The sequence below is a fragment of the Rhizophagus irregularis genome, chromosome 9 (assembly GCF_026210795.1).
Source record: "Rhizophagus irregularis chromosome 9, complete sequence".
Taxonomy (NCBI): domain Eukaryota; kingdom Fungi; phylum Glomeromycota; class Glomeromycetes; order Glomerales; family Glomeraceae; genus Rhizophagus; species Rhizophagus irregularis.
Genome location: NC_089437.1, coordinates 2,946,020 through 2,967,223, shown reverse-complemented (window position 1 = coordinate 2,967,223; position 21,204 = coordinate 2,946,020). Strand labels below are relative to the sequence as shown.

The 21,204-nt window shown below is 28.1% G+C and overlaps 7 protein-coding genes across 7 annotated transcripts; 2 read left to right on the top strand and 5 right to left on the bottom strand.

Moving 5' to 3' along the window:
- Positions 1-2,526: 2,526 nt before the first annotated feature.
- On the bottom strand, positions 2,527-5,181 carry OCT59_029710 (uncharacterized protein; the record flags this gene model as incomplete). Its single annotated transcript, XM_025332207.2, has 3 exons — positions 2,527-4,436; positions 4,542-4,565; positions 4,644-5,181. The coding sequence occupies 3 exons, from the start codon at positions 5,179-5,181 to the stop codon at positions 2,527-2,529; spliced, it is 2,472 nt and encodes an 823-aa protein (XP_025175513.1).
- Positions 5,182-5,561: 380 nt separating this feature from the next.
- Positions 5,562-6,935, top strand: OCT59_029709 (uncharacterized protein). The gene is made up of 5 exons (XM_066145747.1): positions 5,562-5,673; positions 5,813-6,040; positions 6,269-6,451; positions 6,520-6,581; positions 6,651-6,935. Exons 1-5 carry the CDS (start codon positions 5,659-5,661, stop codon positions 6,829-6,831), a joined length of 669 nt encoding a protein of 222 aa, XP_065994836.1. The 5' UTR covers positions 5,562-5,658; the 3' UTR covers positions 6,832-6,935.
- OCT59_029708 (uncharacterized protein) lies at positions 6,819-10,045 on the bottom strand. Its single transcript, XM_025318660.2, has 12 exons — positions 9,753-10,045; positions 9,534-9,677; positions 9,279-9,465; positions 9,130-9,202; positions 8,942-9,054; positions 8,708-8,868; positions 8,558-8,635; positions 8,372-8,477; positions 8,233-8,299; positions 8,081-8,151; positions 6,957-8,015; positions 6,819-6,874 (listed from the first exon to the last, which is right to left on the bottom strand). Exons 1-11 carry the CDS (start codon positions 9,943-9,945, stop codon positions 7,265-7,267), a joined length of 1,944 nt encoding a protein of 647 aa, XP_025175515.2. The 5' UTR covers positions 9,946-10,045; the 3' UTR covers positions 6,819-6,874; positions 6,957-7,264.
- A 627-nt stretch (positions 10,046-10,672) lies between these two features.
- Positions 10,673-11,951, bottom strand: OCT59_029707 (uncharacterized protein; the record flags this gene model as incomplete). The annotated part of the gene is made up of 2 exons (XM_066145734.1): positions 10,673-11,592; positions 11,674-11,951. 2 exons carry the CDS (start codon positions 11,949-11,951, stop codon positions 11,415-11,417), a joined length of 456 nt encoding a protein of 151 aa, XP_065994835.1. The 3' UTR covers positions 10,673-11,414.
- A 648-nt stretch (positions 11,952-12,599) lies between these two features.
- Positions 12,600-16,589, bottom strand: OCT59_029706 (uncharacterized protein). The gene is made up of 14 exons (XM_025318662.2): positions 16,446-16,589; positions 16,278-16,377; positions 16,136-16,204; positions 15,550-15,940; positions 15,180-15,485; positions 14,890-15,109; positions 14,596-14,786; positions 14,370-14,524; positions 14,224-14,295; positions 13,833-14,148; positions 13,653-13,761; positions 13,445-13,592; positions 13,249-13,374; positions 12,600-13,134 (listed from the first exon to the last, which is right to left on the bottom strand). The coding sequence occupies exons 1-14, from the start codon at positions 16,558-16,560 to the stop codon at positions 12,798-12,800; spliced, it is 2,655 nt and encodes an 884-aa protein (XP_025175517.2). The 5' UTR covers positions 16,561-16,589; the 3' UTR covers positions 12,600-12,797.
- A 111-nt stretch (positions 16,590-16,700) lies between these two features.
- On the top strand, positions 16,701-17,834 carry OCT59_029705 (uncharacterized protein). The gene is made up of 2 exons (XM_066145720.1): positions 16,701-17,019; positions 17,093-17,834. The coding sequence occupies exons 1-2, from the start codon at positions 16,723-16,725 to the stop codon at positions 17,480-17,482; spliced, it is 687 nt and encodes a 228-aa protein (XP_065994834.1). The 5' UTR covers positions 16,701-16,722; the 3' UTR covers positions 17,483-17,834.
- OCT59_029704 (uncharacterized protein) lies at positions 17,534-20,991 on the bottom strand. Its single transcript, XM_025318665.2, has 15 exons — positions 20,892-20,991; positions 20,732-20,808; positions 20,482-20,651; positions 20,384-20,421; positions 20,205-20,313; positions 20,086-20,127; positions 19,741-19,808; positions 19,428-19,661; positions 19,215-19,357; positions 18,929-19,139; positions 18,817-18,855; positions 18,658-18,749; positions 18,417-18,594; positions 18,196-18,329; positions 17,534-18,116 (listed from the first exon to the last, which is right to left on the bottom strand). The coding sequence occupies exons 1-15, from the start codon at positions 20,892-20,894 to the stop codon at positions 17,891-17,893; spliced, it is 1,764 nt and encodes a 587-aa protein (XP_025175520.1). The 5' UTR covers positions 20,895-20,991; the 3' UTR covers positions 17,534-17,890.
- Between the last annotated feature and the right edge of the window lie 213 nt (positions 20,992-21,204).

Sequence of the window (21,204 nt, the reverse complement as noted above, 5' to 3'; positions counted from 1 at the left end):
ATAAGTGATGAGTGATTATCGGACAAAGACCGATATTTCGATATTTTCAAACATTTTGTGTTCTCAAACTTCTTAAATTACCCTTGTATCAGAATTGTAGTACTATTAACCATTTTTAGATTAGATATCATGTGACAAAATTATGTACTTTGAAGGTTAAATTTTTTAAAGTACTTTTTTGGTTACAAGTTAAATACCTGCATTTTTTTTTTCTTTGCTTTGCGAATCACTACGACTCATATTTTAGAATAATATTTGTTTCATTCATTTTTTTTAAAAAAATAATAATAATAAAAGATTCTGCAAAGATGTTTATTAAAAAAATTTAATCTTTTTTTAATCTTTTTTTTTTGAATTTTTTTATTTTTATGATCCAATAAATTTTTTTTTAGTTTGAAATTTTTGAAAATTGTGAATAATAAAAAAAAAACAATTCAGGGGTAACCTCGTTTTAAAAATTGAATTAAAATGATCCCTTTTTATTCTTGTATTGTTATAATAAAGGTAAAGATGATAAACTTAAAAAGATGATTAATGATGTAATTATATTAATAAAAAAAAAAGATATTCTTGGCAACTTCCTGACTGTTTTTAGTTTTCCAAAAAAAAAAAAAAATTTTTCTTTTTTAGTAGAATTGAAGGAGAAAGTGATTTTCAATATATTATGCAATTGATGTTTCAAATTAAAATATCAAAAAAAAAAAAATTATCAGAAAAAAAAATACATTGTAAAAAAAAATTTGTAAATGAATAAGTGAATAAAAGAAATACAGTAAATTATATTCTTTTTTTTTTTTTTTATTTGAAAGAAATGAAATTATATTTATTCGAGTAATATATAATTAAATTAATTAAATTTAATTAAATTTACACACATACAATCTATTCTAAGTAATTACAGTAACATTTTTGTGATTTGTACGCGTTTGATCTTAAAAAAATGACTAGATTCATTTAAACTGTCTCACACTCATTCACTCATACATTTATTCATTTTATTCATTCACTCTTTCACTCTCCATTTTTTCTCACTCAACTCACTCGTTCATTCTCTCTCTCTCAGTTCTAAATAATGTATAATTAAAAGTTTAAAACCCATTGTCCAATTTATAAAAAATCTAAGAGGATAATATTAATAAACTATTTATTTAAATTATATTGTAAATTATCAATTTTTTTTAATATTTTATAAATTTTATAATATTTTTCTAAAAAAATTTCGCATGAAAATTTTATAATTATATTTCATATCAAAATTACAAGGCAAAAAAGGTTCGAATTCGATACTTTTTACATTATAATTGTATAATTGGATTAATGGTTATCTTGTTATGGTTATCTATCTGTTATAATGGACTAACATAATTATAATGGACTAACGGATTAATGGACTAACGGGTTACAGTATAACGTGAATTCCTTACGTTTGTGACGCGTAGAATACTACTACTAGCGTCTACCGGGTTTATATCCATGTAAATCCAATAATCCAAACATATTTCTTTTTTTTATTATGTGAAAAAAATCATAATAGCATGTCATAATCTTTCAAAAATCCATAAATCCATCCACGCCAAATTTGTTCCATCCACGCCCAATTGAAGAAGAGGTAAAGAATTTCTGTTAAGTTGACACTGTGATTAAATTGTGATATAATTTATTAATCGGCAAAATGTTATGATTTTTTTTTTTATTTCGAACGGAATTTTCTTTATGAAGTTTCTAGTTTTGTAAATCATTTATAAGGAGGAGAATTTTATTGGGTTAAGTTGGGTTAAGTTTGAAAAATTCACTATCCCTAAATAATCAATTTTGTAGATTTTTATCATATTTCGTTAAAATGGATCAGATAATTAGGCAATAATTGCAATAATTGTTTAAAATGTCCTAAAAAAAAATAAATATTTCTCCGGTTTCCCGGTTATTACGAAAAAATGACATTTTTATTTTTCTGTATGACCTAACATACTAACATAGCCACATAGCCTCATTATTCTATAGATTTTCTATTAAAGCCTTGTATTTTGTTGTAATAATGCTTGGCATGAAGAACGCCTCAGTTACCTTTAACTCCTTCAACTACAAAAGCAGCCACCAAATTATTATTTGGGCTTAAAATCAAAAAAAAAAAACATTTTTAACAGGTATTTTTGAATAATGAGGCTACCATGTTTATTTTTAGAAGAATTTGGAAGATTTTGCTTTTTTAGTTGTATTACGTAAAAATGTCCCGAAATGCAAAGCCAAGGTATGGCTATTTTGATTATTATTGTAAATAACTTAAAATGTTTAATTTGTTTGTTTTTTTTTTTAAAACGAAAAATTTTTTACTAACCATAAATACATCTTATTGTAAATCTTTGACCAGCCGGCTGGGTCATCAAAAGATTCAAAGCCATAAATACTTTTTTTAATCACTTGAAATCACTTTGATAATTAAAAAAATATTAAATTGTTTATGGTATACCCAAATTAATAAATGAATAATACTGTAGATTTAATAAATTTTATTTATTTATTTATTATTTATTTATTTAAACAATCAAATATTTTTTGTTCAATATTTCTAAGAGATTTTACATCAGATATTAAAGAAGACATAATATATATGACATTACCTAAAGGTCTGGTTTTAATACCAAAATCATCAATTGATTTACGTTCAAGATTAGAAAGTTTTTCATTAAAAATTTTAGCAATATTAGAAGCATAGCCACCACCATCTATATCATTTAATTCAATAGATAATAAAGTACCTAAAGAAAATACACCATTAACTTTTGGTAAACAAGAAATTTGTTTTTGAAAATTTTTATCCCATAAACTAAATGATTTATCTATCTCATTTTCATTTCCTTTAATCCATTTTAAATTAGGATATTCATTTATAGAAGTATTGGCAACTAAACAACCAATTGGATGAGCGGTATAAGAATGTCCATGTAGTAATGCTTCAACTTTAGTATTACCAAGAAATTTTTTAAATATTTCTTCAGTTGATAATGTAACAGCCAAAGGACATAATCCACCAGTTAATAATTTAGCATAAGCTGCGATATCAGGATTAATTTTTAAAAATTCCGCTCCTGTTTGTTTACCTAATCTCCAAAATCCTGTGAATACTTCATCAAATATTATTGGAATATTTAATATTGAACGAACTGATTTAATTAGTTGTTTTTGATATAATGGATCTACAAATATCATTCCTCCTGCTCCCATTACTATCGGTTCTATTATTAATGTTCCAAATTTATATCCTTGATTTGTATAATGATGTAATTGATTTTCAATACTTTGCTTATAATGGTAAGACAATGGATCTTTTTCTACCCTATTCTCATTAAAGATTTCCGTTAACGAATCAAATCCATCAAAATTATTATTAATGGTTTTAGGAATATTATTAATTCTATATTTATTATCTTTCATTAATATTTGTGGAGGTTTAAACCAAATACCTTTTGGAGAATACCAAGAAACTTTTTCATTATAAATATTAGGTCCACAAGCGTTCATTACTCCAATAGTATCTCCATGATAACTTCCTTCTAAACCCAAGACTGATAATTCGACATCATCAGATTGTTTAATTAATGCCATTTTTAATGCAACTTCCATAGCGGTGCTTCCATTATCAGAATAAAATACTCTATTAGCCCAATTTTTTCCTACTCCATCAAGCAATGATTCTGAGAGTGATAATGATGGTTCATTAATTGATTCAGGAAATAATACATGACCATATCTACCTGATGCATATGATGCTGTTAATGTTAACTTTGAATTTCCATGTCCTAATCCTTGAGTCCACCAACTTGCTGATCCATCAAACACTTCATTTAAACTAGGAGTATCGGGAGTATCGATATCAGAAGTATTACTATTATTACTATTATGACTATCATTACTATTATTACTATTATTATTATTACTATTATTATTATTATTATAGGTGATTAATAAATCTTTATATGCGGAATCAACCACGTTAACTTTATCAACTATACCATGTTGAGTAAATGGCCACCAAACAATTTCTTTTGCTTTTTCTTCCATTTTATCCAATCTATTAAATTTATTTTCATACCATTCTTCCAATTCATCAGTTACATGATTAAAATTTTCATCATTTGATTGAAAATAATTCTTCATATTTACTAAGTCATTATATTCGTCTTTTTTTGGTGGTAATTGAATATCAAAGATTTTAGGTTTAATAATAGAAGAATTTTGATTTTCATTAAAATATTTTTCAATAAATAAATGATTTTTATAATTTTCATTATTAAATAATATAATTATTGGTATATCATAACCTCTTAATAATAAAGATTCATATGATGATAATGTTGTACTTATTCCTCCTAAATTACTATCTCCTACTAAAATAGTTGGTAATCTTAATACTCTATAAAATTCCGATTGTATCGTACCTTTAAAAAAAAATTATTATTATTATTAATTCTTAATTATTAATTATTAATTATTAATTATTGATTGAAATAATTATAATTCGAATTTTTTAAATGATTATTCACCTGACATTATTGGACTGGAAACACCTAAAAAAAAAAAAATTTTTTTTTGTAAGTTATAATAAATTTATAAGTTATATAAAAAAAATAATTTCTTCTTGTTACCTCCTGCAGTTTCCAAAAATAATCTTCCACCATTAATTAATGATTCATTATAACATTTTGATATATAACTTTTTATTTTATTTAAAACAATTTCATCATTAGGTATAAAATTTTTATTAATAGCTAAATGTGGTGAAACAGGTTTTTTATATTTATATAAAGAATTAAATTTAATATTAATTTTATTATCATTTTTTTCAAAGTTATCATCAACGTTATAATAATCATCATTATTATTAATCGTAAAAATTTTTACAAAATTTGTATCATCATCTTTTGGATATCCCGTTTGAATAGGTTTTAAATAATAAATATTTTTATAATAATTGATTTTATTCTCGTTCTTCTTGTCCTTGTTGTTCTTGTTGTTCTTGTCGTTATTCTTGTTGTTGATTTTATTGATTAATGATTTCGACGATTTTAAAATTGATGATCTTAATAATCCAGTTGAAATGATGGTTTTTCCTAAATTTGTATTTGATGCGAATATTTGATAAATTTGAAAATTTCTTGTGGGTAAAAAATTATAATAATTCATTTTTTTTTAAAAAAAATTTTATTTTATAATTTTTATTTTATTTTATTTTATTTCTTAACGTTTTTTTTTTCTCTCGTAGAAAAGAATAGAAAGAGCAGAAAGAAAGAAAGAAAAAAAAATTTTTTTTTTTTTTGAATTTCGATTTACATACGTACTTATATATATTTAGTGAATTTAATTTAAATTTAATAATGATAATTATTGATCTACATTCGCTAAAACATTACAAATCACAAAAAAGGAAAAAAACCATTCCTATTAGATTCTTTATAAACATAACACGTAAATGTTGATATTCCTTTTTTAAATAAAATATATATTTTTTTTATAATAACGTAATTCGAACGTGGCATTTGTTTTTTTTTTTTTTTTTTTCTTTTGGCTTCTATTCTTTTTTTCTTGAAAGTTCTCTCTCAAATTTTTTTTTTTTAAAAAAAAAAGCAAGAAAAAAGCAAGAACCTGAATAAAAAAAAAAATATGTCCTTATTCACTGTAAGTATAATAATAAACCGCAGTAATTGATATAAAACGCGTCTTTTTTTTTTTATTATCCCTTTTATTATTTTTTATTTTATTTTTTTATTTTATTTTATTTTATTTTTTTTAAAAAATAAAATATATATATTATTAGATAGGAGCAGAATATGAAAGGGAAAGACAGGAACGTATCGAACAAAATCGTGCTATATTAGCAAAACTTGGGTTGGATAATGATAATTTACTTAAATTATCACTTAAAAAACAAATTAAACCTAAACTACCTAAACCACGTGTTATCACTGAAAATAATGGAAGTGGTGGTGAAGGTGAACAAGAAAGGAGAAGACCTTCCCGTCGTAGTGAAAGAATTAAAGAACAGGTATATAAAAAAAGGAGGCGAAGATGCCACTTTTTCTAAATATTTTTATCGACGCGTCTTATAAATATAAAGTTTATCATATATTTATTAGACTCCAAGATATAATCTTCGTAAAAGTAGAAAAAAATTTTACGCTTCACCTCCTCCTAAACCTCTAAAGGTATCATTATTACCCGATCCCAAAAATCAATTTTAACTCTACATTTCTAAAATAATTATTTTCATTAGGAATCACGTGGCACTCCAAAGAAAATCAAATTCGTCGAAAAAACCATTATGAAAAGTTGTAGAAAAATTTCTCGTAATCATCTTGGTAGAAGAATTTATGGTGGTCGGATTTATGATTCTGAACATGGTACAACTTGTCATCAATGTCGTCAAAAAACGATCGAAGAAAAAGTTCAGTGTACCGTAAGTATTACCAGTTTTTTATGAATTGTTAGCTTTATAAAAATATTATTTAACGCAAATTCCTTTAGAATATTCTCGAAGATGGATCTTTATGTAAAGTGATGATGGATGAACGATGTTTACTTGGCAGGTAAGTAAAACATCTTAGACAAAATCTCTTTATACGTAATTTTTAACTTTACGTCTTTTCTTCGATCAGATATGGACAAACTTTACAGGATGCGCGTGAATCAGGAGAATGGAATTGTCCTAAATGTAGAGATGTATGTAATTGTTCTTTTTGTAGAAAAAAGAAAGGCCTATCTGCTACGGGTATTCTTAAACATATTGCCATAAAGGCTGGTTATAATTCTGTTATGGAATATTTAGGTGATTCTTAAATTAACAAATTTTATTAGTTTTGATGTAAATAGTATGGAAAGTCTAAATTTTAATAAATGAGAATTTATATTAGCGACATTTATAAATCACACGTTTTATTATTAAATTTAGCATACATACTTACAATACTTTATACTTTTTGAAAACGGAATACTAAATTAACTATTAGACAAGATTGCAAAAATTAATAATCATCTAAAATCATCTAATCCTAAAAATTATAAAAAAAAAAATACTTTTTATAACAAATCAACAAAAAAATTATAATATAAAAATTAAATAATTATCTTTTAGCGAAAGGAATTTTTTATATGAATAATAAAAATAAAATAAAATAAAATAAACAATAGGAGAATGAAGAAGTCAATTAATTATATGTAACGTGATGAAAATATATTAATAATAAGTGAATTCAAATTGTGCAACAAAAATTTAAGAAACCGCAAATAATTCATTTTTTTCTTCATCACGTGGATTATTGTCATTATCAGAAATATTATTTAATTCAAAAGAATTTTCTCTATAAAAATCACTTCTTCCAATATTTGGGTTCGACATTTCTAAAAGTTGATCTATAGATGAAGTCATTCTCCATTCGTTGGCTTGCAATACCGATTCACACACTTCCGAATCCATATCAGGGAACATCGAGATAAGTTTTGCAAGAGATGCTTGAAATTCGGCTTCCGAAACTCGTGCTACTTCTGCTTGAACATCAGAAAAATCGTTGGACGCTCGAGAAGACCTTGAAGAGACTGAATCTGATCGTTCCCTACTTCCTTGATCCTGTAACAAATCACTATCTGACAATCGTCTATGACGAACAGGTTGTTCATTAATTGATGGTGGTCTTTGAGGCGAAATACTACGCGAAGAAGATTGTGAAGATGAATTTACTTCTAAATTAGAATTAACTTGACGTGTATTAAGCGTTTCGTTAGCCTCGTTACTGATCTCTGCAAAAATCTTCCCAACTATGTTAAGCGGTTTTTGTATCGTTCTTTGGGCAAAATTTCTTCCATTTTCGAATAATGCTCTAGCTTGCGCAGGGTTCAAAATGGGTGACCTTAAATTTTGTGCGGATCTTGAAGGGTGTAATACATTATCATAACTGATTTCTCTCGTATTTTCCGGTATTTTTGGCCTTTCCCTTTCGAGTTCTTTCATGGTTACTTCAATATTTCTAATCATAATATAAATTAATAAATGAAAAATATTTGATCTTAAATAAATGGAGTAATTACTTACTTATCAAAGTCCTCTTGTGTTATAGAAAGTGATGATGCATCCATATTTTCAATAAATGAAATTGCACCCATCTTTTTATGATAATATGATTAATTAGTTTTATAATGTAATGTGCTTATATGATTATATTAATGATATTAATGTACACTTACCAAACTTGAAAGATAGTAACCAGCTTCGGATTGTAATTTTTCTGGATTTCTAAACCTTGATATGTATCTAATCAAATTATAAAAATAATGAGCAAATAAATTTGTAATAAAAAATTTATATGATAAAAAAAGGACTCACTGGACATTAGATACTAGATGTTCTGGATTAGCTGATAGTACAACAAAAATAAGGATGGGTAAAAATTTATCTGCCCCCTCTTCTCCGTCTACATGTCTTATTAAACCTATTTATTATGTTATATTATAAATATCTTATTCTTTTTTTTTTTGTGTTTTGTTAAAACTGAGAAATTTTAAATTTTACCAAAAATGACTTTGCAACAGTTAAGGATGCAAATAAGTTTATCACGTGGCGCCTTGAAATAATTTATTTTCAATAATTCTGATTACATAATATAAAATCATGTTAACAAATATATCAAATTATGATAAGATACTATAAAAAATTTTATACCCTTCTTAGCAAAGTCAAGGAATTGTTCATTATGTGGGGCAGTAGGTATATCTAAATGTTCTTCTTTAACCCATCTAAAAATTTGAATTTTTTGATGCAAGATTTCGTCTCGTTCTCTATCGTCTGTTGTTACTGAACCATGAATTGCTGGTGAGAAGGTTCTAGAAAAAAAAAGTTTCATTAATTTTATCACATTAAACAATAATTTAAACAAATATAGTTTTTCTGACATACAATTTGTACAATCTATTCATCACCAACTTTTCCATGCCTTCTTTCGCATTTTCAAATTCTACATCAGAACTATTCCGCCATAACTCGCAGTTACGCATTTTCAAAGCTATGAACTAAAAAAAAAATATTAAATTCTTCAGCTTAGTTACTATTCAATATGTGACCACCGTTTCAACTATTATACATACATCTAAGAAATCATGTATGATTCTGATTTGTTCATTAACAGTCCAAGCTTTTCGTTCAAATTCTTTTTCAAAACTGTTATTAAACAAAAGAAGTTAAATTTTGTTCAAGGGAAGACTTAAGACTTAGGGATATTCTAACAAATTTTTACTTTTTGACATAACGCGCAATATTTTGTGCACTTGGATTGCTCATTTGTTGAAGAAACTTTCCAAAATCAAATTGTGCATCCTGTTGAGGAGATGGCTTTCTTGATAATTTGTGTTGTCTTACAACACTCTCTACTGTGCTTGCAGTAATTTGTTTTTCATTAATACTATCATATGAAGAATCGCCATCTTTATAAAAATTAAATGTTATTAATATAACAAAAAAAAAAAATATTAAGTCTAAAAAATTTCTCTACCTCTTTGTGACGATAATAGATTGGTTTCAAGAGAACGAGTGAACTCGAACTTTGTATTTTCTTTTTCATTTGTTTGATCCTGTTTTATTCCATTTTCTTGCTTTTCGTTAATTATTTCTTTTGAATTTGTTCCTATCTCTTCAGCTAGAGTTACGAAATATTTAATTATGAGTATATACTTTTGTAGATAAGAGAGTAACTAACATCAAAGAATCGTACATTGTTTATCTTTATTGTTTGATAGTGGATCAAATTGAGCAACTTTTTGGTATTCGAAAGGTGATGAACTTCGCTTTATTTCTTTTGATTGTAGTGTTATATCTTTTGTCGCATCTTGTTCAATATCTTTGATTTTGTCTTCCGTAGAAGTCGTTGGAATAGTTTCAACTCTGTTTTCTGTTGTCGATTCCATTTTTTATATAATTTTTTTTTATATTTTTTTTGTTTGGAGTACTGTTTGAGTCGAGAGTCCGATTTATATAATGTCGATCAGTTATTGAAAGCCTCAACTTGAGGTATGTAGGTATGTCATAATATGACTTTACAATATTAATGCAAACCGGCTAGAATTTGTGCATTATCATGTGCATGTATGAATTTTCAGCCGGTTATTCTCATTTAAAAAATTGATCGACAATACCTTAAAAGATTAGCATGTGTCTGTTAAAACAAAATAACCTTTGTTCCTTTATGCAAGTAAAAAAAAAAAAATTTGATATCAGTAGATCAGTTATTGGTTTACCATTATCAACTTTATTTCTCTTTTTTTTTCAAAAAGAAATGGAATAAATAAATCACCAATCAATTAAAATCGATTTACATACAAAATAGATGATTTTTTCGATCAAAAACATTCCGATCTAGTCAAAAACATCTTAATTTAGTAATGAAACAATAATGTACGAATATAATGCGTAAAATATTAATGGTCTAAGATATAACATTTCTTCCAGAATTGCCAGTCTTTTTTTAATTTTAAATAAAAAAAAGCTATTATGCAATAAAAGTTTATTCAAATAAGCAATGCTATTATAGCAAATAATATATGAATCGTTTTTTTTTTTGCACAACACTTTTGTGAATTCCGTTCTGGGAGTAATGTCTAACGGTTGCTTCACCACAAAGAAAAATAATCGTATCAGAAAATCAAATTTAATTAAATGATATGTATTCAAACAATATTTTAGGTAGATTTTACATAAGCGAAGAATTCGTAAACCAAAAAGGAATATCAATACGTAATTACTGATTTCACGATAAAGTAATCTTGAATAAATGCAAATGCACATAACGAGGCTAATGAAGTAGAGTATTTTTAATTATTTTTTTACTCTCAAATAAATGATGAATATGTACCAGTATGGATAAATTTGGATTGAAAGGATTAAATAAGCATTGATATTCAGGGTTCGGAAATATGGAAGATCTACAAACAATACAGTTAACGTTGTATCACTAAAAGGCCGTGGTCGCTTTATTATTTGGATTAGGGAACATTTATTGCATTCGTAATTATATATATGAATGCTTGAAAATAAAAACAATAAAATTTTAGCCAGTTGGTACAGAAATATCAATTTTTGCACCGAATACTGTAGACAGTTCCTCATTAAGAAGTCCATCCAGCGTTGAATTATCTCGATGATAAAACCATTTTTTGTGTTTTGAATCAAAATCATATCGCTTAGGTCCACTTCAATTCCATAAAGTATTCGTATGAAAAAAATTAAGAAATTAACTCAACCTAATTATTTAAAGAAATTTTTAGATATCACCCACCTGATAGGAGACGACAACCAAATCTGTTTATTAGGCGGTTGCTTATTAAGTACATAAACGCCTGATGTCCCACATTTAAGTGTAAGAACTCCACTCTGATATTTAAGTTGTATTGGAAATATTAATATCTAATAATAAAAAATTACATTTATCATAACTTACCGAATATTCAACATCAAAAGCGGATATATTTAGTCGATCATCTAAATTTTCAAAATATTCTAGCAAGTATTCCAAAGCAATTTCTGATAGGCGATGATATGTATCTTGTGAAAGATCACTTTACAGTAAAAAGCTTAATTAAATATTTGACAAAGGACAACTGGGTCAATTGGAAATAAGAGGGAGTAGGCAGACCAACCTGATAGTATATGAAATAGTTGGTTTTGGACTATCAGAGCCTGTATAGCAACGAAAACTATATTTCGGAATATTGAACCGTTTACTTTCTAGTAAGTGTATTGGCTCATAAAATCTATAATAACAAGCACCATTTCTTTCTATCAATAAATTTCTCGTGGTTAAGAAAGATGTTTGATTCCTTGAAAAGAGGAAACGACACGACAATAATAGTAATTTACGATAACGCGCGTTTGGAGGAGTTTTGTTATGGAGAAAAGACAAAGTGCGTGGTACCATAATTGTGAGAAAAAGGCAAATGTTAAAAAAAAAAAGTTTGAAGAGAATCAATTAACATGTGATCATGTTGCACGGGGAATCTTAACCTATCATAGACCCCAAATTTGATTGGTTTATCAGCAGTTTAGAGCTTCAAATATAAGATATTGTGGATGTTTACTAAACAGGTGAAAAATATCCAAGAAAAGCTGTTTTTCTAAGTATAACTTGAAATTATAGGTAGCATTTTTGTCTTTTTTTACTATAACTTGAATGCTTTGAATAAAGAAATAAGTCAAAACTTGTACAGTATATCTGATATTAATTTTTATATAGATAATTGTAAAAATTTCAGTGTTCCGCATGTGATTATGGCGGGTATTGCTTATAAACAATTTGCATAAGATCATGTGAAAGTTGTGAAAGTTGTGAAAGTTGCTAACCGTCACGACCACGTGATTGGCGAGACTTAGTAATAGTCTGGCCCTGACGCAAATGTATCGTTCTTATACGATCAGGTGCTATGTTCTTATACGACGTATATGTCACATAATATAGGTCGTATAAGATAGTATGTCGTACACGTATAAGAACGATACATTTGCGGCCCTGACCCTTGTTTGAATGCAAAAAAATTATGATGCGTACGAAAAAAGCCAAATTATTTTTCAAAGTACATGATAAATTTATAAATTATTAATTATTACATCAAAAACATTGATTTATAGTATTTGCTTAATCTAACATAATTAATTGAAACGAGCCTTTAACTATGAATTCGTAGTACCTCAAATTTTGATCCGTTAAAGAACACTCGAACGACAAACAAACAAATAATCATTTGATAATCCCTAATGTATAACATAATCAACGCTGACGTTTTGAACTTTCTAATTTTTCCAAAACTTCATCAAATCCCATTGGTGTCCAGTTCTGGCCTTCTTTGACATACATTACATCATCACTTAAGTACATAAGTAACCCTCCGACGCCTTCTGGTGTACCACCCATTCGATATAGCGGTTTTCCAGAATCATGAGTTTTATTTGTTGGTAAAAACAAAAGGTTTTGATCTTGAGCAAACTCCTCGACAATCTCGAAAAAAGTTACATCTGCAATGTCCGTATAACCAGTAGATTCTTCAGGCAAGAATCTAAATTGTTCAGGTTCTGGAATTGTACTTTTTTGAGAAGGATGAGACAACCTATTATAAAAAAATAAAATCGTAGATAACTGTAAGATAAATGATGAAATCACATTTGTATAATAATACATGATCATAGAAAATAAATATTAAAATATTTAAAGAATAACAAACCTAGTAGACGCTTCACTTCCTAAAGAAATGCTTTCTTCAATCATACACAACGCCTTCGTAAATTGTTCTTCGATAATTGGACTGTCAAGCATTTCTTTAGGGAATAATGATTTCCAGAAAAGATACCTAATGAAGGAAAAGTTAAAATATTAGATGATTCTCATCAATATGTAGTAAAGTTCAGAATATAACCAACCATTGTCGTATCTCATCATAATTTGGATTATGTGTTAACCAAATATATAACGTATCCAACCATTTTATAAAGAAAGTATCTTCAAATAATTGATTAAAAACTTTAGGGGTAAACAAATCTCTCCATATCATGATACAATTGAAAACATCTAATAAATTAAAATATGAAGATGAGTGAGGCAAAACCAAAAAAAAAAAAAAAGTATTACCTAATTCTTGATTTTTTGGATTTATTTGAAGTCTCCTCTTCATTGTCTCCGTAAGTTTTGGTAATACAGATTTAACTATGAGAGATTGCATATCTTTCAGCTTGAAAACCTGATAAATAATATACAAACATTAATAATTATGTTCATAATAATCAAATCCGAATAGACCCGCGTACACACGTTATTCCAGGGCTCTATAATGTCAAATGCAGTTGTATCGATAGGATCCCATCTCTGTAAGGATGATCTGAATTTTTGGCGAATAGTCAAGTATAAAGGTTCCATTCGTTCCCTCAATAAAGGAAGCCAAGGGTGTAGCCATTGATGTATCATCTGTTTATCAGTATTTGGATTCCAGGAGTCCACCTCTCTTGTCAATTTTGGCATAATAAGCTGATCTATGATGTTATCATAAATAAACACTGGTAATAAAGGTGGTTTCCAATTTTCTAGTAGTTTTATTGCTGGATCATAATCCCGGGCATTCCACATATTACTTTATCATATTTAAATGAATTAAATTTAGAAACTTACTAATGTATAATTAAAAATATCATATAAAAATACTTACTTTATTGCAGATCTGATTTTTGGAAGCCAAACACTATACATCATACTCTCATAGGGTGTCATAGTAATTTCACTAAAAGGTAAAAAAAAAAGGATTAAAATCATAATATAAAGGAAATAATTGTTCTCTTAATTTATCTGATTTACCTAAAGCGCTTGTATGGATCGTAATTAAACCTATCAGATGGAGCATTCGTTATAGGTGGACTTTTCTTGAATAATCCTTTCCATTTTTGAAACTCCAATGATAATCCGAAATTAGGATCTTCTAATGGATCCCAATCGATCATATTTTGTTTAATCTATGAAAAAAAAATTAAAATAAAATTCCTAGTATATTGGGAGAATCATAATGAAAATGGTTTAAACTTACTACTGGCGTAATTATTGCAATTACAGCGGCATCCAAATTGTATAAAGCGAATTCATTAGAATATTCGTTTTGTAATTTTTCAAAAGCATCAGAAAACAACTCTAATGAGGGGGAATCGCTTGATAAGGAAACAGTAAGATGTCTGCTGCACTCTTTAATGATCGACATAATTTCTCCAAGACGTTTGATCTCTATAAATGAATAGAATATAATAAAGGTTAACTACGTAATAATCATAAAATGAATTTACTAAGGAAGTAACCGTTTTTGTGTAAATCTAGCAATATAGCTTACTTGTTGTTTCATCATTTACTTGCGCCGTTACTCTAGCTATTTCTTTTCTTAACGTCTTGGTGCGTTCAGTTTGTACATGACGTTCTCTTGTAAAATGTTCCAAATCCGCCTTCGATAAATCAACAATCAATCGAAGGTTATGACGTAATTCTGGTAAACGTGTGGATGTGTCCGGAATTGCTTGCGAGGAGATCTGACTAGTTGAAGAAATCTCACGAGCCTACGGGAATTATAATTGATTTAGCTAATTTAGATATTTCAAAATTAATAATGACAAAAAAAATAATTACCTGTGGACCGGTCATATCAATGATTTTGATTGGTTGAACTGATGGGCCTGAACCGATTTCGTTGATAATTTCATCCGCAGTCTTGTAAGCAACTCTGGATTTTTTAGCTTTAGCAGATTTCTTCCACGCATTACTCTTTTCTTTTTTGACAGGTTTGATGCTAATTTCATCATCATCTACATTATCCTTTTGAACTTGTTTTGTTTTCTCTTTGAATCCGTGATATGCCAACCCCATTCTCGCAGGTCGTGGCTGTGATTCAATTGGATTGACAATACCACGTCCATCTGAGCCCAAACCTTCACCCTAATAGAAAAATAATTATTAAATAATTCGATTTGACGAGAGTTAATTTGGTTTTATTACTTACTATTTTATAGCCCATTTTTTGCATCAATTTCAGGCCGATTCCTTTTGTATGCTTTTCAAAATTTCCAAAATCTTTATCTACTGGTAAAGATTCTTTGAATTGAGGGGTAAACTGAGATTTTCTTTTCCCTTTACTTTTTGTAGATGAAAATTGTATATTAAGCATTTCATCTAACGTCGTGGATTCTCGTGAAGATGAACCAGATGCAAAGGAAAACATTTCTTTTTTGGTTGTTAGCGGTTCTTCATCAAGATCATCTATCTGTGAAAAACTTGAACCAAGGCCTCCACGACCTTCACCATCTTCATTATCAACCTCAATACTACGAGATTCCATTACATCTTTTTCTTCTTTTGGTTCGTTAAAATTATCAACTGGAAACTGTTTACTTCTAAAGACATAATTATAAGGTTAACATATTATTAAGCGCTAGAGTTGGAGAGAAAAAATTTTTGAGCGACTACCAAAATTAATCAGTGCCGGTATTACTAAAGTATGTAATTATTGGAAAGCGATGTTGATCTTGTTCGAAAAGTCTTGTTGCAGCCGGATCTACAATTAAAAATTCAATTAAATAATTACGTACATATGTTTTTCTGCTGTATCATTTTCGTTTGTAACTGATTTCGAAGTTGAGGCAACAAATCGCACGTCTCTATTAAATATAAATATAACACGTTAAACATATGAAAGGAAAATTCAATTTTAATAACAAAATTTTAACTCACCTTTTCTTACGATTTGGGCGATCTTCTTCAGAATCTGCCCAGATTCCAAGATATGCATCCTCTTTTGTAAATTTACGACGTTTATGTCGACGTGAAGGATCTATGTTTAATTCAAAAAAAAACTAAATAAAATTTTCAAATTCGAACCGAGATATAGGGTTAACCTACCTTCAAATAATTCTTTTTCCTCCAGTAAAAGAGTGTCAGATATTTCAAACAACTCTTTATCACTTTCTGATGAGGTATCTAACCCGTCGTCAATATCTTTTCTATGACGAGGCATTTAGAATCAATTTTTCGCTGGTAAATACCGATTTATTATTTATTTATTTTATTTAAATTATGATGCACTATTGTAATGCTGAATAAAAGTCACGTGACAATGAATTTGTCTAAAACAAACCTTTTTTGGATCTTCCTGTCAAGTAAGTTTCATTTCTCAAAAATGTATAGTCGTAAAGTTAATGACCCCATTTCTCCTCATTCAGAACGTTTAGTTTCTTATATGAATACACATCCTGCTACTATTCTAGGATACGCAAAGTATTATGGAGAAACTAGAAGTGCAGTTAGTGCTCGTATGGTAGATATAGATTCCAATGGTTTTGTAGTAGAAGTAGAAGAGGAGAATGGATCAAAATCAGAAGTTCATATTAAATTTAAAATTCGATTGAGATCGTATGAAGAAGTTAGACCTACATTGACTCGGATGGCACAAGAGGCTGAGGACGCTTTGGGCTTGGTAAAATATATTTGCATTATTTTTATCAATTGTTATTTGTATTAATTAATTCCATCCATTTCATCTACTTTAGCCAAGTACAAGACCACCTCCAATGTTTTCCGGTTCATCCTCACAAAATTTAATTTCTCATACTCCTTTTATTATACCTGGAATAGCAGATTTATTAATAACCACATTTTCTATCGTATTTCTATTAACAATTGCTTTCTACCCTTATTCATCGCCAGCAATTATTGAAGAACTAAGAGAATTCTTTGGGCAAACTCTAATTAATTTAATCTTAGTTATCCTGATTAGTCTGCATACTATTGAAGCAGTGACAGCCTATATTGTGTTGATAATGAGAGGTGAAGAGGACACTATGACATTGGTGAAATGGGTTGTTGCTAATCTGATTTATGGTCATATTTGGCTGCTATGGAAAGAACAAAGTTCTTCTGCAGAAAGGAAATCTAAATAAGATATTTAACGTTAAACATTAATAATTTATTATTTTTAGATTTTGTTATGTAACAATAGTTTAATAATTTAAAAATTTATTTAACATATTTATACAATACAAAAGAATCTCATTATAGAAACGAATTCGAAATTGTGATTATTTATAAATTCGTTAATGGTTTCAACATAAAAGAATGAAGGTTACAAAATTAGATAGTGAATATAATATACAAATAATTACAAACAAAAAAAAAAAATTTAAAATGAATATAATCTGTATAATTTTTAAAGTCCAATCGGTAGATAAAATATAATAATATAGATGATAACAAGAATAAAAATAAAGTTCATGTTTTCCCCCACTATTACCCAAAGTTAAAATAGTTAAAATACAATTATAACCAAATTTAAGTTTCATAAATAATTTTTATGAACCCGAACCTAGATTTATGGGCCATTTCATCCGTAATTGGTCAATCCATCTAGGGTATGATAATATTTCTGATATTGGAGATTTTGGTTTTTCTTCTGCTATCGGTTTCTCCTCAACTATATCTGATGATGATGATCCATCGGATGTATGATTATTTGATGATAAAAACGCATCTGAAACGATTCCCAAATCCGATAATTTGTCGCATATTTCAACATTACTATGCGTCAAAAGAAGAAACAGATTGTATTAAAATCTATTAATAAAAAAGCATAAAAATATAAAATTATAAAAATTACGTTTTCATCCGTGATAATATCTCCACTAAAGTAGTAAGTACCAAATCTGGATTAGCACGATCTAAATCTTCGATTCCCTTTTCAAGTGTACCTAAAGCTTCAATTTCATTTGCTCTTAATTCTCTTGACTTAATCTTTTTTTTTATTTGATATATAAAAATGTATAAATATCTTTTTTTAGTTGAAAGGTTATGCTAAATGTTCAAATAATTAAAGCTAACCTGTGAAATTGACGGTAGAACGATTTCATTAACAAGTTGTCTTCCGACAATTCCTTCCTCAGTTACAGGTGCTGCAATATCAACATTTCTGGAAAAACTTGAATATAAAATAGATGCACTACTTGATGATGTACTTGCTGCACTAAAGGGTCTTGGCGCTCTTACAGTATCCAATCCACTATCATAATAATGTGGTTAGATATATTCATTTTCAAAAAGATTTTATTTACATTTAACTTACTTTCCGTTCATATAAAGCGAATCAACTGTAAGGTTTTGAATCATTGTGCCATTAGCATTCGAATTTGCTAAATCTTCTAAATTTCCCCGATTCTAATGAAAAATAAAATGTATTAATGTGATACCACATATAATGATCTAATATAATTTGTATACTTACAGTAAAATCTGAAGCTTTAACCGTAGAATTATTCGATAGCTTAAAGAATTAAAACATATGAATATTTTACTTTTCATTTAAATAATTTCAATAAATTAATAATTTAACATACAGAATTTGCATTTTTCAGCTTTCTTATTGTTGCTGGATCCATTATGATAGTACCATCCTTGTTTGTCTCCAATTTGATAACTCCATCCTTCTTAGTTTCTATTTTAATAATACCATCCTTATTGGCTTCTACTTTAATAGTGCCATTTTTTGCTGCTTGTTTGATAGTTTCGAAATCCCAAATAAATTCTGAAGTATTATTATTAACCGTTCTATTTGATTTTAAGCGAAAAAATCAATCACTAAATTCGGGAAAACCATATAGGATAAACTTTATATAAACTTACAGAGTTTTCTGGAAAACAGAAGCAGCTCTTTGTGGACCACTAGATTTCCAAACTTTATATCGTTCGACAAGCTCTTGTAATGACACAGTAGGGCGAGCTGACTTAATAAATCGATGGCGCAATAATTCTTTCGCAGTAGGTCGCTATTCATTAAAAGAGTTGTAACACCAATAAACTAAAAACGTTCATCTTCATAAATTATCAACAACTTACATCGAGAGGATTCTTTGTCAAACATAAATGAACAAAATCCTTAAATGTAGAAGTAAAATTGCCTTCCAAAACTGGAGGTTTGGCTTTGGGTATAAGAAAAAGAACACGCATCGGATGATACTCGGACAATGGCGGCTCTCCCTTGGCCATTTCAATAGCCGTTATTCCTAGAGACCATATGTCAGCCTTATGATCATAGCCTGCTTGTCGGATTACTTCAGGTGCCATCCAGAACTATATCATAATACGATTATTGATGAGAGAGTATAACAGACTTCCAATGCATGAAAATAGTATTTCTTTTATTACTTACGGGAGTTCCGACAAAAGTGTTTCTCCTACTCTTATTATTAGAAAGTTGTGCAGCAACACCAAAATCGGCTATAAAAATATAAAAATAACTTTAATGAAAAATAATTTTTTTTCTATGGTCCATTGTGCACGAGACACATTAAGATTCTAACAAGGTAGGCGTTTGCCTTGATCCCGTTTAGACTCAATCGGAGAGCCAATACCGGCTTTAGCTCCAACTTGAGACTAATACGTCTATCTGGTGCCGGATTTGGAGAAATCCAGTTTATCTGATGTTCTGGCACTAGAAATGAGCTTTCTTTTTGTCTACAGTAGTCGATTTGACCAATCGACATATAAAAATTACCTATTTTGACTTCTCCCTTATCAGAAAGTAGAATATTGGCGGCTAAATAAAAAGCATAAAGAAAATAGTTTATATAATGAATCATAAATTAAAACAATGAATATTAATTAGTAAAGTACCTTTAATATCTCTGTGAATTTTCCCTTCAATATGTAAATATTCCAAACCATATAAAAGCTCTCTTAAAATTATGGCAATATGTTGTTCATCAAACGGGCCGGGTTTAAGCTGTTGAAATATATTTCAAAGCAAATTAAATTTTAGTTACAACCTTAAATTGATTCAACGAATCCCTTACCAAATCTAGACATGATCCGCCGGCTAAATATTCCATTACTAAAAAAAAAAGGAATTACATTCTGAATTTTTAAATTTAAAAAATAATCAATTATTTACCTATCCATAATTTAAATCCTTTGACAAACGAGCCGTAATAACGAGTGATATATGATGAATCACATTGCGATAGTAAGGCAATTTCCTGTTGAATTTCGCTAATATCATCATCAGAATCTTCTAAATCGATTTGCTTAATAGCCACTACTTGGTTCGTTTCTTTATTTATGCTGTTTTGTATAATCAGAGAATATATTATTTGTTTGATACTTCTCAGTATATATGATAAAATAATTATTTTTACACGCACGCTTTATAAACTGTTCCGAAAGAGCCAGTGCCAAGCTTCTCGTGCAATGTATATATTTCTTCAGGATCAATGTTCGTCTATTAAGTTAAATAAAACAAGCCTAAGTTATTTTTAAAGTCCAAGCAGATAATATAATTATGAATTTTAACAAGTTAAGTACCATTATGTAAGTCTCGTTGTCGTTTCGTGAAAATGATAATATAAATAACAACTACAACACTAATATAAAAGAATAAAGCAGTTTTTGAACAAAATTTATTGAATATAATATTTTACGAGGGCAAAGCACTTATTATATATTAAAAAAAAAATATTGACGCATACACGCATATAAATTCAAAAATAGTTAAAATAATATACACAAAAATAAATTCGACCGTAGAATTACGTAGTTGAAAAATGAGGGGAATTGATTTTTGTATTTAGTTATTTTTAACCTAAAATCTATAATAAAAAACGGAATACGGAGGAAA